We start from the raw sequence: 14,436 nt of genomic DNA, 5'->3' as shown, positions 1-14,436 counted from the left end.
TTTGCAGTTTTGCTTGCAATGATGGGGCATTCATTATATATGAAGGATTGCCACTGAAGGGTATTTACAAGACTCATGCACTGCCTGTGACCAGGGGTGATCCTGAGCTCTCTGCTGTCATGAGACGGATTTCCTGCTGCCTCCCCCCTTGCTCAGCTTTTTATTGCTGGAGGGGGTCTGGTGGGGGTACATTGCTAGTGCAGAGAGTGCAATTGTGCTCTCTGCACTAGAAGAGCCACGTTTCCGGTTTAAAAACTGGAAATCCAACTCTTAAAATTACCCGGAGCAGCTTTTTGTAACCCCTGGTAACTAGTGGGACACTGCCGCCTGAGGCAATTTTCTCAACTTGCCTCATTGGTGCAGTGCCCCTGTGTGTGACACATTTATACAACTGGTCATATTCATGTGTGTTTGTATTGAAAGCTGCATAAGTGACAATAAAAGGGCACCTACAGCCAATGTCTTGTATCCTGTTTTTTTATTGAAGCCCAAGCAGTGCTTACCCAGTGGAAACACAAAGGCAGAAGGATGCATGGCAGAGTCCAAACTCTGGGTCACATGGCCAAAAGGCACAAAAAATTATCCAGCATCTTTGGACTCCCCTTTTCCGAAGATAGGGGGAGCCCCTTTATCCCTGACCATGCTGGCCAAAAGGCCCACAGGAGGCAAGGGACCTTCACAACAGGGCTATGGGGGAGCCTTTGTCCTTTCAGTTCCAGCTAGGGTGCCACCTTTTCTGGAAAAAAATACCGGCCTTCCTATATATTTATCTTTTTTCCCTATTAATTACATTGAGATCAACCATAATTTTTAACAGCCAGGCCAGTAAAATACCGGCCAGGTGGCAACCCTAGTTCCAGCCCAATAGCTTACAATAAATTGTGCCCTCGGATCCATGCACATAACCTGGAGGCTATTGCACCATATCCAAAAGTGCAAAAGGTGTAAAAAGTGCCATGGTGACTTCAAAAGTAGTGACATGGAAATTTCTTATATTTTGCCATATGGCCACCACCGATGCGGGATAAGCGTCTTTACGACCGACCTTTGCACAGTCGCCCGATTTTTCCGATTCCCATCCGATTTGTGTTCATCAGGCATGACTGCAGCATGTCGGGTGTGGCGCTGGTTGGGATTGAGGAATACGGACCACTGAACAAAGGTGTACTTTTACAAGATCAGTACAAGCCATGCTAAGATCACTGTGTCTGTGTATATGTATATTACCGGGGGAAGTGCCTTTTGTCCTGGTGTCTTTTGTTTGCCTAGGGCAGTCTACCTTTCCCTCCCCTCTTCTATGGACATGTGTCTGTGTGCTGGTTCCACCAATTGATTCATAGCATAACATGCTCATTGATTGGATATATTGTAAGACCACCTTTTGTCTTGGTGTATAATAAACCACTGGCCATTGTAGAAGGAGGCAGAATACTGGACCCCAGCTAAGAACGACTGCTGTGACGTTATTTCCAGGGGATTGCGCAACATCACCACACGATACATCAAGGTTTCCGGATCGATTGTCCATTAAGGCAAAAGGTCATTTAATTCTACCACAACAGTAGTTAAAATAATAAATAAGCATAAAGCATTAATTAAAAAGTGCAGCCTAGCCTATTGGCAGGATTTTAAAAAATGTATATACGCCTGGTAAAGAACAAGGTTTATTAATATACCATAAATATTTCCCTGCTTAGATCACTGACTCACATTTTTCTGCTGTGTACGTGTAGTCACCTGACTGGTTATCCAATTGCTCTGTATGACTGCTTACCAAAGCACACAGTCTTGTAACTAACCAAGCATGTCTTGTTAACTGCAAAGAGAACATGGGTGCCTTTGTGAGCTGCTCAGCTAATTTTAATAGCTGTTGTATTGGAGCTTGCTTTAATTTTTTCATCCATTTTCAGCTAGATAGGAGTTTGGCTCCTTATGTCATTTGTGTGTTTTCCACCGTCTGATATATTGTCACCAACTCTGGGGCAAATTCACTAAGATTTGTAGTTGCGCCAGCGTCCGCTTCGCCGCACTTCGCCAGGAGTATTTTCGCCAGCGCTACGCAAATTCACTTAAATCCGAAGTTGCGCTCAGGGGAAGCGTAAGGTTGCAAAGTTGCACTAGCGTTAATTCTCCAAGCAAAGCGAAGTTACGCTAGTGATGCTTAATTTGCATACGGCGCCAAATTGAAGTTACAATGGAGGTATATGTAGCATCACTACACAAGCCTGGGAAACCTTCAAAACAGCAAATAACATTTTTATTTTGCCCTACACATGTGCCCACTGTATAGTTAAGGTGCCATGAGTTAGGAAATATAGGGGGGAAGGAGGGTAGCCCCAAAAAAATTTTCGCTCTTTTTCAGCCTATCATCCATAAAAAAAGAAAAAACGCCAGTGTTTTTTGGGACTTAGAAAATTTTTTAACTTTTTTTGAAGCAATCCCTTTCTACTCTATTGCACTTCGCCTGGTCTGAGGTGGCGAAGGAAGTCTGGTGTAAAAGGTAGCGTTCAGAAAAATGCGCGCGTCAGTGAATTTGCTTAGTTACGTCCGTTGCGCAAATTTGACAGGTGTAAGGGTGCAAAGTAACACTAGCGAATTTACGCCAGTGAATCGGCGAATTAACGAAAAATGCGCTACGCTAGCGAATTAACGCTATCGTTAGGCGCTTCGTCCTTTAGTGAATTTGCCCCTCTGTTCTAAACTGATACATTAGTTACATTTAAAAGTAACTTCTTGATATTAAAATCTGATCTATTAATTACTTAAGAACTTTGTTAACAAACCATGACCCAACTGTTAAAGGGAATGCTGATTACTGCGTCTTCATCTGGTAAGGATAGAAAGGTCTGTATTTTAGTAAAGTCTTAAGACACATACCCCCTCTGACTAGTACTGAAAATGATCCTTTTATCTACAGTTTATGGGAACCAGTCCTAAAGCTGGCAATAGATGCAAAGATCTGATCGTTCAAATCCTCGAACGATCGGACTTCCCCATCTCCCGACCTGCCACTAACCATTCAGATCAAATAAAGTCGTAAAAGAACATATCAGCCGATATTCTGCCCCTGATAGCAATCATATGAAAGTTATGTCCGACAAAGTCTCCCACTGAAAATCGTCCGATCGGCAATATATGCAGAGAAATTATCGGCAGCCGGCAGAAATCTTTTAACCTGGCCGATCGACCAAACGACCGATCTCCGTGGGATGAAAAATGTCGGGACTCTCCACACACGGTCCGAAAATCGTACGAATCGAGGATTCATAAGATCGGATCTTTGTGTCTATGGCCAGCTTTACAAGATAAGAACAGAGCTGTTCCTTTCTTTGATGTTTTACTACCTCAACTATGATGTTTTACTATCCCTATTGTTTACCCATAAACAATTGCATGCAACCCTCGCCAGTGCAAGTTATCTATTTACCATATAATTGCACAACTTGTTTGTACAGTTGTTTAACATACTCCTCTTGTTACTTAGATATCCACTCCATATATTATAAGGGTAAGGCCACACTGCGTTTTGGGGAGATTTGGTCACCTGCCGACTAATTGCCTCGTCTTTACGGTGACAAATCTCCCCAAACGCCTTCTCTCACTCTGCGCCGGCTAAAATGAAAAGCTGCTGGCGCTAATCACACGTAGCGATTTATATTCCAAAGTCGCCCGAAGTGCAACTTCGGAAAACTAACCGATGCGTGTGATTAGCACCGGCGTTTTTTTATTTCAGCCGGCGCAGGGTGAGGGAAGGCGTTTGGGATTGGTCGCCACAAAGACGAGGCGATTAGTCGCCAGGCGACCAAATCTCCCCATAACGCCCAGTGTGGCCTTACCCTAAATGTATAATATAATGCAGATATAAACCCCACAAATTCCCTAAAGCTTGGAATTGCATTTTCTGTCATTACACACTACAAGAGTGTTCCTAGAATTACTTTCAATAAGACCCTTGATGTAAAAGTTGTAACAGGGGAAATCCCTTTTTTAAAATTAGGGTTATAAGGATCTTCTGATTTTCCTTTAAAATTGCTTTACATATCTGTCCATTGCTTAAATGTCATTTTTAAGCTGATCACATGTTGAGTCACAACTTTCCTGATTCATTTTTGCTGATGTTTCCTTATTTCATCCACAGGGTGTACACCAGAGGCACAGGAACAATGTGACTGCAGAAGGCGGGGGAGAAGTAAATAAATGGCCTTATAACAGCAGTGCAGGACGAGCATATAAATGGCCTTATAAAAGCAGTGCAAACCGCGTGTCTGGTACTTCCAAGTGACAGGGTTTATAAATGGTAAGTCAGAGTTTGGCCCATCCACGCATTGCCAATCCCATTAGGTTTCCTTACACTGTGCTGACTTCTTCTTCCAGTTGACCTGAGTATTTCTCCCAGTGTTTGGCTGCCACTTTGCTGTGTGCTGACGGTTGGTCATACCCACATGCATTAGCATTTATTCAGCACTAACTCTGGCCTTAGATTTGCTAAAAAATCCAGATTTTTTTTAAGATTGCACAAGCTAAACACTGCTTCTCTATTGAGCAGTAGAATAGATTTACTTGTAACAACAAAACAAACATATGACTTTGGCCTTAGGTTTGCTGAAGAAGCCAAATGTTTTCTAGATTGCACAAGCTAAGCAATGTTTGTGTATTGAGCAGTGGAAGATATTTACTTGCAACCACAAAGAGCAAGAGTATTCTGGGAGTATTCTGAGACTTTAATTTCACTTTCAATGTCCTTAATCCATTCTAAAACTCATCCATGAAAGATATAACCTCTTTTATATATCACCTAATATTGTGTCAGACATGTATACATGTGAAGTTAAATCTTTTTTTATTGTCACAGCTCTCATGAAAGCTTACTGGACTGAGGGATAAGCCATGGAGTGCTTGGAGGACGAGTCATGCGGCAGGAGGCTGCATATGACCTTTACGCGTTGCTGCTCTTGTGAAAGCTTAAAGAAGAGGCTGCCATTTCTTCAGTGGCTTCCACGGTATTCACTGCAATGGCTGCAGCTGGACCTCATTGCTGGCCTCACGGTGGGACTGACAGTGGTGCCCCAGGCTCTGGCATATGCAGAAGTTGCTGGACTGCCTGTGCAAGTAAGTGGCAGGCTTTTATATTATTGTAGTGGTCTGCCTGTATCAGTCTCTGGGAAAAGAAAATCTCTTGGGGCTTTGTATTACAGATATTTCACCATAAATATCTATTGCCATATAGGCAAACATTGTAGGTCACACCATTCTCTGAGTCTGTGCTGTTATTTATAAGTGGTATCCTGCCTTTTCCTTAATCTTTGTCTCTTCAAAAAGAGACACATTATTCAGCATGGAATATGCACAGGACACATTGTTTTCTAAAATCCCCAACATATACATGTAAAAATCAGAATCAGAATACTGTATACTATAATACAGAAGCATGTCCTATGCCTTGGTACAGGCCCGGACTGAGAATTAAAAAAGGCCCTGGCATTTCAGGTACATAGAGGCCCAATCAGCCCACAAAGAGGCCCAAACAGACCCCACCAGCCCACTAAATAGTGACTTTCTATGGCACCTTATAGCAGCCCCTCTGGCATTTGCCAGAACCCACAGATTGCCAGTCCGGGCCTGCCTTGGTATAACTGTGGTAGAATCTTCCCCATCATAGAAATGATACAACGACCCACTGTATGTATGCCATCTGGAATATAATGTATGACACTTATGGAGAATGAACCATTATGGCAGCAGCAAAGCAAGAGTCTTGGTACAACCTACAAAAATATTAATTAGAGCAACATTATCTTACTCTATTTCATGTGTAAACTCAATCTTTAATCTCTAACGGTAAAAGTGATTAAAAACTGAGACTGCACCAACAGAGAGTCAGAATAACATTAGTGTTTAACAAAACATTTATAACATAATATTATTTCTGTTTAACAAAACATATATAACATGATATTATATGATTTAAAAAAAACGAAATCTTTAATCTCTTAAAGGTAAGAGACCTGTCAGCCACACATATAAAGCTGTATAATTAAAGTCTTTTACAAATTAAACATGAAACCCAAATTAATTTATTTATTAAAACATCCAGACCTGTTATAAATGTAAATGTGATGTAACTTCTGCCTCCGCGCCTCAGGCATGGAGGCCAGGCAGTCAATTCCTTTCTGTCCCTGCACTCCTCAGTATTTCCAACACTTCATTTACTTACACCCTTAGTGATTTTATACACACATTGTGCCGTATTCATTAACACTTTTTATGTGCCACTTAGTGAATACAATAAGTCCCGTGAAACGTGTCCTAGAAATGACACAAATCCCCGTGTTGATCAATCACCTTGTGGAATAATCATTCATTCCATATACCCTTTACTAATTAGTGACTCTCAAATGTGAAAACGGAGAAAAAAGTAACGTAACTCTGGAGAGAACCCGAATGTATCTGATTTCCAGACAACTGACAGATTCAGAGAGGGCACTACTGGGGTTCCTGTTCTCCGGTAGTACAAAACACTCACCAGACGTGAGTTGGAACAGGCAGGGGTTAAAATTACTTCATTCCGTATTCACAGCTTCAATCTCTGCAAATTGTGTAGAGAGATAAGAACAACATGTGCAGATTCTCTTGAACACAGTTTAATGAATAATAAAAATACACTCACATTCAATTTCTTGGTAAAATGGCATAAAAGTATTTCTATATGCGTCCCAAAGTCTCGCTATGGCTCCTCTGCGTCCCTCAGAGTTCCATGTGCCTTTGAACTGGGCACTTCTGCAACAGATGAGCGTAGTTAAGGAGCCAACCAGAAATATTGCTTTACTGGATGTAGTATAGCAAATGTGCAAGTAGTTGCATATTTGCTAGGTAATAGTAACCATAATGTTATATATGGGACCTTTTATCCATAATGCTTGGGACTTTGGGTTTTCTGGATAAGGAGTATTTACATAATTTGGATGTCCATACCTTAAGTCTTATAAAACTCATTTAACCATGAATTAAATCAAAAGGATCATTTTGCCTCCAATATGGATTAACTGTATTGTAATTAGGATGAAGTACAAACTACTTCTACAGAGAAAAAAAAGAAATTATTTTTCAAAATCTGAATTCAAAATTTAGTCTATGGGGGGTGGCCTGTAATTTGGAGCTTTATGGATAATAGTCCCATACTGTATCTCATTTAAAGGGGTGGTTCACTTTTAACATAACTTAAGTATGTTATATAGAATGGCTAATTCCAAGCAATTTTTCAATTGGCTTTCATGTTTTATTTTTTATAGTCTTTTTTAATTATCTTCCTTCTTCTTCTGATGCTTTCCAGCTTTCAAATGGGGATCACTGACCCCATATAAAAACAAATGCTCTGTAAGGCTACAAATGTATAGTTATTGCTGCTTTTTATTACTCATCTGTCTATTCAGGTCCTCTACTATCAATATTCCAGTCTTGTATTCAAGTTGGTGCATGGTTGCTAGGGTAATTTGGACCCTAGCTACCAGATAGCTGAAATTGCAAAGTGGAGAGCTGCTGAATAAAACTCAAACCCCACAAATAATAAAAAATGAAAACCAAATGCAAATGTTCACAGAGTATCTCTCTACATACTAAAAGTTAATTTAAAGCTAAATAACCCCTTTTAAATTATACTGGGGCACTGAATTTCGGAAAGGCTCATTTTAGTTCCTTAAATGAGAACCAAACCCTTAATCATAAAAACCCTAACCTACATAGACCCCCCCTCCCTGCTCCCCCCCCCCAGCCTAGCTGTTACCTTCGGTAAATGCCCCTAACTCTTTACTTACCTCTCTTTGCAGATTCAGCTCAGTGGAGCTCACGGGCGCCATCTTGCGGCTCTTCGGGTCTTCTTCCGGCACTTCAGCAATTTCTGTTGAATTCGGCACATGCGCAGCTGTCAAAAACCCAAAGACTGCTGCAACTGCGCATGCGCCGATATGGCACTTCCTGAAGAAGACCATAGAGAAGAAGATGACGCCCGTGAGCTCCGCTGCGCTGAATCTGCAAAGAGAGTTAAGTTAAGAGTTAGGGGCATTAACCAAAGGTAACCACTTGGCTGAGGGGGAGCAGGTAGGGGGGTTTTTATAATTAAGGGTTTGGTTCTCCTTTAATGGCATAGATTGGGGCATTATGTTTTCTGCTAAACACATAGCACAGAAGTGGTTCTAATATGATAAAGTGATATTAAATCATTACTGTTCTCAGTTTATTCCCATAAAGGGGACTGCCATCCCGACATAAAAATGTATATATTAAAAGCCCTGAACATGAAACTGAACTGAACATGAAACTTTTTTTTACTAAAACATACATTTCTATTATAAACACATTTAAACATCTTAGCTGTCAATCAATTATTGCCTGCCCCACCTCTATGCCTAATTTACATAGTGTAAGTAAAGTTTATTTTACTTAACTAACATGATAAAATAGGATTTAAATAATTTCTTAGGATGACAGGTCCCCTTTAAAAATGAAATGTGCATTAAGGACCACCCCATGTGGCTAAATTCAGACATTTAGAGGTTAATAGGAAAGAAGAGGAAAGTATTTAATAAACTCTCTAAAGCTTTATTTACCAGTAGGTCCTTCAAGCAGACATAAGGGCACCCATTCCATTTAGAAGAAAGGAGGTTTCACTTAGTATTTGAAAAGGTATTTCTTTACAGTGAGAGCTGTGAAGCTTTGGAGAATTCTCTCCCTGAATCAGTCATAGTGGCTGTTACATTAGCTTCAAGAAGGGGTTGACTGGCTTTTTATCAAGTGAGAAAAAGGTTGATCTTGATGGATGTGTGGCTTTAAAGGCTTTTGTTTCCTTGCAGTTTGGACTCTATTCCTCATTTGTTGGGTGCTTCATTTATTGCTTCCTTGGGACGTCTAAAGATGTGACACTTGGTCCAACTGCTATCATGTCCCTACTTGTATTTGTGTATACATTGGGAGATCTTTCATTGGCCATTCTACTGGCGTTCCTCTCAGGCTGCATCCAACTGGCTATGGGTCTCTTAAATTTTGGTAAGTCCTGGAAAGATCTTATTTGCTTTATACATATTTGCCAACATCAGAATCAGCTCTTGGTCTTTTGTTTGCAGGTTTCCTTTTGGATTTCATTTCATATCCAGTCATCAAGGCTTTTACTTCAGCAGCAGCTGTCACAATTGCTTTTAGCCAGGTTAAGGTAAAATAATGGAATCATATTATTTATATATTTACATTTGACAGCCATCATATGTATGCATATATGTAGCATACCATATTTTCTTATTCTAAACATCCTTGTTTTGATCCATTGTTGTTACAATTCCATTCTGGTCAACAGAACCTGCTCGGTTTGCAAAATATCCCTCGTCAGTTCATTTTACAAGTTTATCAGACATTCCGTGAGCTTCCAAGCACAAGGTGAGAAAATAAACTGTCAAACATAATTGGGGGAAAATTGTGTAGGAATGGCAATGGTTAGTGGGGATTCAAATCATCAAAGGAGAACTAAACCCCCCGTTGTGATAAGTCCCCACTGGCCCCCTTCCGCTGGCCCCCCTCCCTGCCTCCCCCCTGCATAGTCTTACCCCTGAATTCTGTCCCCTCTAGAAATAGCGAAAGCACATGCAGAGTGAGCGCAGCAGAGCTCACGGACTACATCTTCTTCTCTTCGGTAATCTTCGTGTCTTCTTCCTCCCCTTCGGCAATTTCTGTCTCCTTCGGCGCATGCGCATTCGCAAACCGGAATAATGCTCCAACTGCGCATGCACCAATACGCCGCTCACTTCCCAAAGATCACCGAAGAGAAGAAGATGGCGCCTGTGAGCTCTGCTGTGCTCACTCTGCATGTGTGGTCGCTATTTCTAGAGGGGACAGAATTCAGGGGCAAGACTGTGCAGGGGGGAGGCAGGGAGGGGGGCCAGTGGGTACTTATCACAATGGGGGGGTTTAGTTCTCCTTTTAAGTGAGCTAGTGCTTCTCTTGCAGACCCGGAGATGCAATCCTGGGAATTCTCTGCATTGCCATTCTCCTCGCACTAAAATGGATGAAGGACCATACTTCTAGGCCATACCGGAGCATGTCGATTTGTCACCGAATCTGCTACCTCATTGTTTGGATTATGACAACAGGTACTAATGGTGATAGAAAATAATATATCTTGTACTTGACAGTAATTAAGCTCCATGTTGATGGACAAACAATTCTATTGGGTTTTTACATTTTTAAATGTAGGTAAGGTGATTACAGACCCCTTATGTGTGTATATGTTGTTGTTTTTTTTTTTACTTTAGTTAACTGAAACTGACATATATTATTGTGGATGTCTATATTTATAGTTTGACACTTTTATGTATTTAAGTTTTTGTATTAAGCTTTCCGCAATTAATTTGTATGATTTGCCTGAGATTTAAACACGTTAATGGTATGGATTTTAAATATTTTTTTAAACATGCAAATGGTGACATCTAGTGGTAAAAATTATGAGAACATATTTAAGGCTGTTTGTGATAAAAATCACTTTATAAAATCGGTTTGGAACCATTTTTTGAGCATATGTACCTATAATAGTACTATGTATTCACTTAGTTGCATAGAATTTGGGTTGAAAAGAGACAAAATTCAATCAAATTCAACAATTCTAAATGATTCCAATTATAAGACTAGGTGGATTAAAATTTTTCACATGCTAATTACATCTACGTGTTCCAAACCAACATGGATCATCATCAGGATGCAATGACAATCCATGTGGGATCAAAACATAGATGTAGCCTACAAAAAAGTGAACACTTTTTATCCTCCTAGTCCGTTAGTGTATTTTTGAGTAAGGCAGTAACTATTATTTATTTGTTGTTATTTGTAATCATTTTTTTGTAACTATTATTTTAATATATATATATATATACATCAGCAGAATTTCACATTTTATTCAGTTCCAAACTTTTTTTTAACATTTTGTGCTCTATCGTTTTAGGGGCATTTCCTGGATTTTAGTTCATATAGAAAAACTCTACATAATTTTTGAGGACAAACTGTGCTTTCTAAATCTGAGTTTTGAGTATTTCTACTTCTAGAATAAGATTTAGAACTTTAAATATATAAAACATTAAAAATTGCTATTTTTTAATGATATAGGGATTATATACCAAACTATCTGGCATGTAGAGACCCCAAAATGTTCATTGTGCATGCATATTTCATGGCATGTACTTCTACTACTAAAAAAAAAACCTGCCTGTTTTATGTGTACTAAAAAGTGGCTAATAAGTAAGTGGACCCTATAAAGAAATATATTTTTTAAAATGTACATATTCTCCCAAATCCAAAATGGGTAAATATGTCTTTCTTCTCCAAACTACTAAGCCGCTAAGCTTTCCTATATTTAGTAGTTTATGAAATTTCTAAAAATCGTCATCAAAGTTCTCATTTTACCTCATCATATATCCGATATTTCATAATGTACCAACATAAAACATCCTAATTATGAACACCAAGGGGCAGATTTATCAAGGGCCGAATTTCGACGTAAAAAATACTTTGAAATTCGACCATCGAATTAAAATACTTTTGAATATCGAAGTCGAAGGATTTTTCACTGAATTTGGCCATGGAACGATTGAAGTAAAATCGAACTATTAAATCCTTTGAATCGAACGATTCGAACGATTGTATCGTACGTTCGAACGATTTTTACTTTGACTTCAAAAACGTAGAAAAATGCGGTAGAAGGTCCCCATAGGCTAACATAGCACTTCGGCAGGTTTAATTTGTTGAAGTTTTTTTAAAGAGGCGGTACTTTGATTATCGATTATTCGAATATTCAAACTATTTTTACTTCGAATCGAATTCGAAGTAAATTCGAAGTCGTAGTATCCTATTCGATGGTCGAAGTATCCAAAAAATTACAGCCCAATATCCATAGATTTACCTAACTATGTGGCGTGTAGAGGCATTCAACTGAAAATATAGCTACTACAAAATTTACACAGCCAAAAATGTAAAAATAATCAAGAACCATGCAAAATAAAATCTCAAACATCCAATAAAACCACTCAAATCAAAAAAATGTATTACCTAGTGTGGTGAGCTTGTCAGAATCCTAGTTTTAATTGCCCAAATAAGTATTTTGGACACAAACAAGCAAACAATAACTAAGCAGAACTAAATATGCAATAAAATGGCTAAAAATGCAACAAATCACCAAAAACAGAACATAATCACCAAAATATTAAAGATACTGCACCGTGCGTTTAGCAAATATGCTACTCACAATGCCAAAAAACACTCAACGACAAATTGTGCATGTAGGTTTGTTTTTTTTGTACTCTTGGCAAAGTGCGCTTTGTGTGCATGTATGTGTGTACGAGTATGTGTGAGCCCTGTAAATGTGTGAAAATTCTTGATCCCCCTAAAATGTATGTGTGTGTGTTGTGAAAGGCAGATGAAAGTTTGTCATCTATGTAAGGAATCCTTTGGGGTTGGGAATTACAGGCAGAAGCAGACAAGTAGTTTACACGTCTTCTGCTGCCATGGGTGATCACGTTCATTTCCCGTTTTTGCTTGTTCCCTAGGGTAAGGGGAACAAAGAGAGTTTATAAAAGCCTATTTCCCCCACCCCCTTGCCTGAAGTTCTGCAGAACCTAGAATCTACTGGTCTATGTCTAAAAGTACTGAAGTGCCACAGATCATAGATTCTACTGGATCTATGGAACTTAAGCTAAAGGTGTTGATAGAATCAGCTACCACTACATCACCCTGCAGGGCATTCCACAACCTCACTGGCCTCACAGTGAAAAACATATGCTTCTTTTCCAGTTTCATACTTTGTGTAAGGGCTGGCCACAGGCAAGTGGCTGACAGGTAGGAGCCTTTCCCCCAAAAGTAATAAAAGGCACTAAGTTTGCCCAGGAGCAGTAACCTATAGCAAACAATACATTTGCTTATAAACCGATGACCAGTAAATGCTACCTGTTGATTGGTTGCTATTGGTTACTGTGCCTGGGCAAACTTAGTGCATTTTCTTACTTAACCTCATATGTGCTGTATAACCTGGGTAATACACAAATGTGGCTTGATGATAAGCTTAAGTCATGTTGTATAAAGAAAGACGATTTAATTAAGAAACGAGAACACAGCAGAATATGAGCAAAGCATAAGAAATACACAAATCCTTATAACAGGCCAGTGGTTGGAGGCAGAAAGCTAACAATAATGGTTCCATTATACACAGCAGGGGTCTGGATGGGCAGCAAACAAGGAAACAGGCCGAGGTCCAGGGCAAGCTGCAGATGGAGGCAAAGTACAGTAAATAGGCCAATATCAATACCAAGAGATCATACAAGTTTCAGGCAAGGAACTGGGATAAGGGTACAGGAACGATGCACAACTTCCAAATTGTCAGATTGAAGCCACACAAGGTTAATGAGGTAGGCAGAAGTGACTGTGTGTAAGGGAGAGTTACTGGGCGCCTTTTCAGGAGACTGGGCAGCACAAGCACTAACCCCCTCCCCCCCCAGTGGCTCCCCAGATTCATGCAGGATCGGTAATTCATACAGTTTAGTATTCTATTTCTCATAGTTCCTGGCACTTTGTGAAAAGGAGTTATTCACATCTGATCAGTATATCTGTCTCCTTGCAGCTCGCAATGCACTTGTAGTTGTTGGTGCAGGACTGGTGGCTTATTCCTTCCATGTTATGGGATCTCAACCCTTTATACTTACTGGAAAGACAGCAAAAGGACTCCCCCAGTTCCAACTGCCACCCTTTTCTGAGATCACTCCCAATGGTACAAGAACTTTCAGTGAGATGGTTCAGGTAGGTAAAGCACAATGGACCCCAAACCGTGAGCCACATTCAAATGTAAAAAGTGTTGGGAAGCAACACAAGCATGAAAAAAGTTCCTGGGGATGCCAAATAATGGCTGAGATTGGCTATTTGGTACACCTTATATGGTCTGGCAGCCTACAAGAGGCTCTATGTGGCAGTAAATCTGGTTTTTATGCAACCAAAAATAGCCTCAATGTCTGGAATTCAAAAACGAGTGGTTTTGAGGCCACAGAGAGCAACATCCATGTGGTTGGAGATCAACTGGTTGGGGAACACTGGGTTATATGCTCAGCCACCCACTTTACACACAGGTTAGACTAGCAGAAGATACTTTAAAACAAACCAACACTAAGAAAATTCTACCATCTATCCTTAAAAATATCTAGATGGATAATTAAGGAGTGTCTGTTTAAGGTCTGAGACCAAACATTGGTAGTGTTAACGCTATTACTGCCAGTGCAATACTGCTCTTTTTAATCCCAAGGATTGTTTAATAAAAGTACTGAAAGTAACTACTGGTAGAATAATGTCATTTGTGGGCATCCTGTAATGGCTTTTTAGTAGCTCTGTGTTGTGGCTGTTACATAACATTTTTAAAAGGAGGCT

At 39.8% G+C, this 14,436-nt stretch overlaps 1 protein-coding gene across 8 annotated transcripts in view; it reads left to right on the top strand.

Moving 5' to 3' along the window:
• The window catches only part of slc26a11.L (solute carrier family 26 (anion exchanger), member 11 L homeolog), a 31,424-nt gene that overhangs the window by 600 nt on the left and 16,388 nt on the right, over nucleotides 1-14,436 (top strand). For 7 of the 8 annotated variants that reach the window (XR_005964172.1, XM_041577033.1, XM_018235095.2 and 4 more), the window contains exons 2-8: nucleotides 4,139-4,297; nucleotides 4,853-5,109; nucleotides 8,847-9,039; nucleotides 9,117-9,202; nucleotides 9,344-9,423; nucleotides 9,991-10,133; nucleotides 13,643-13,818. Coding sequence is in view for 7 of the 8 variants with exons in the window: in XM_041577033.1 (XP_041432967.1) it covers nucleotides 4,888-5,109; nucleotides 8,847-9,039; nucleotides 9,117-9,202; nucleotides 9,344-9,423; nucleotides 9,991-10,133; nucleotides 13,643-13,818 (900 nt within the window). In the remaining variant the exon portion in view is untranslated. Of the gene's footprint in view, nucleotides 1-1,477; nucleotides 1,540-4,138; nucleotides 4,298-4,852; nucleotides 5,110-8,846; nucleotides 9,040-9,116; nucleotides 9,203-9,343; nucleotides 9,424-9,990; nucleotides 10,134-13,642; nucleotides 13,819-14,436 lie in introns of those variants that run through there. The other variant, XM_018235092.2, reaches the window with a different exon arrangement.

The sequence above is a fragment of the Xenopus laevis genome, chromosome 9_10L, assembly GCF_017654675.1.
Source record: "Xenopus laevis strain J_2021 chromosome 9_10L, Xenopus_laevis_v10.1, whole genome shotgun sequence".
NCBI lineage: Eukaryota > Metazoa > Chordata > Amphibia > Anura > Pipidae > Xenopus > Xenopus laevis.
Note: the sequence above shows the minus strand (reverse complement) of the source record. Positions and strands in the feature narration are given on the sequence as shown.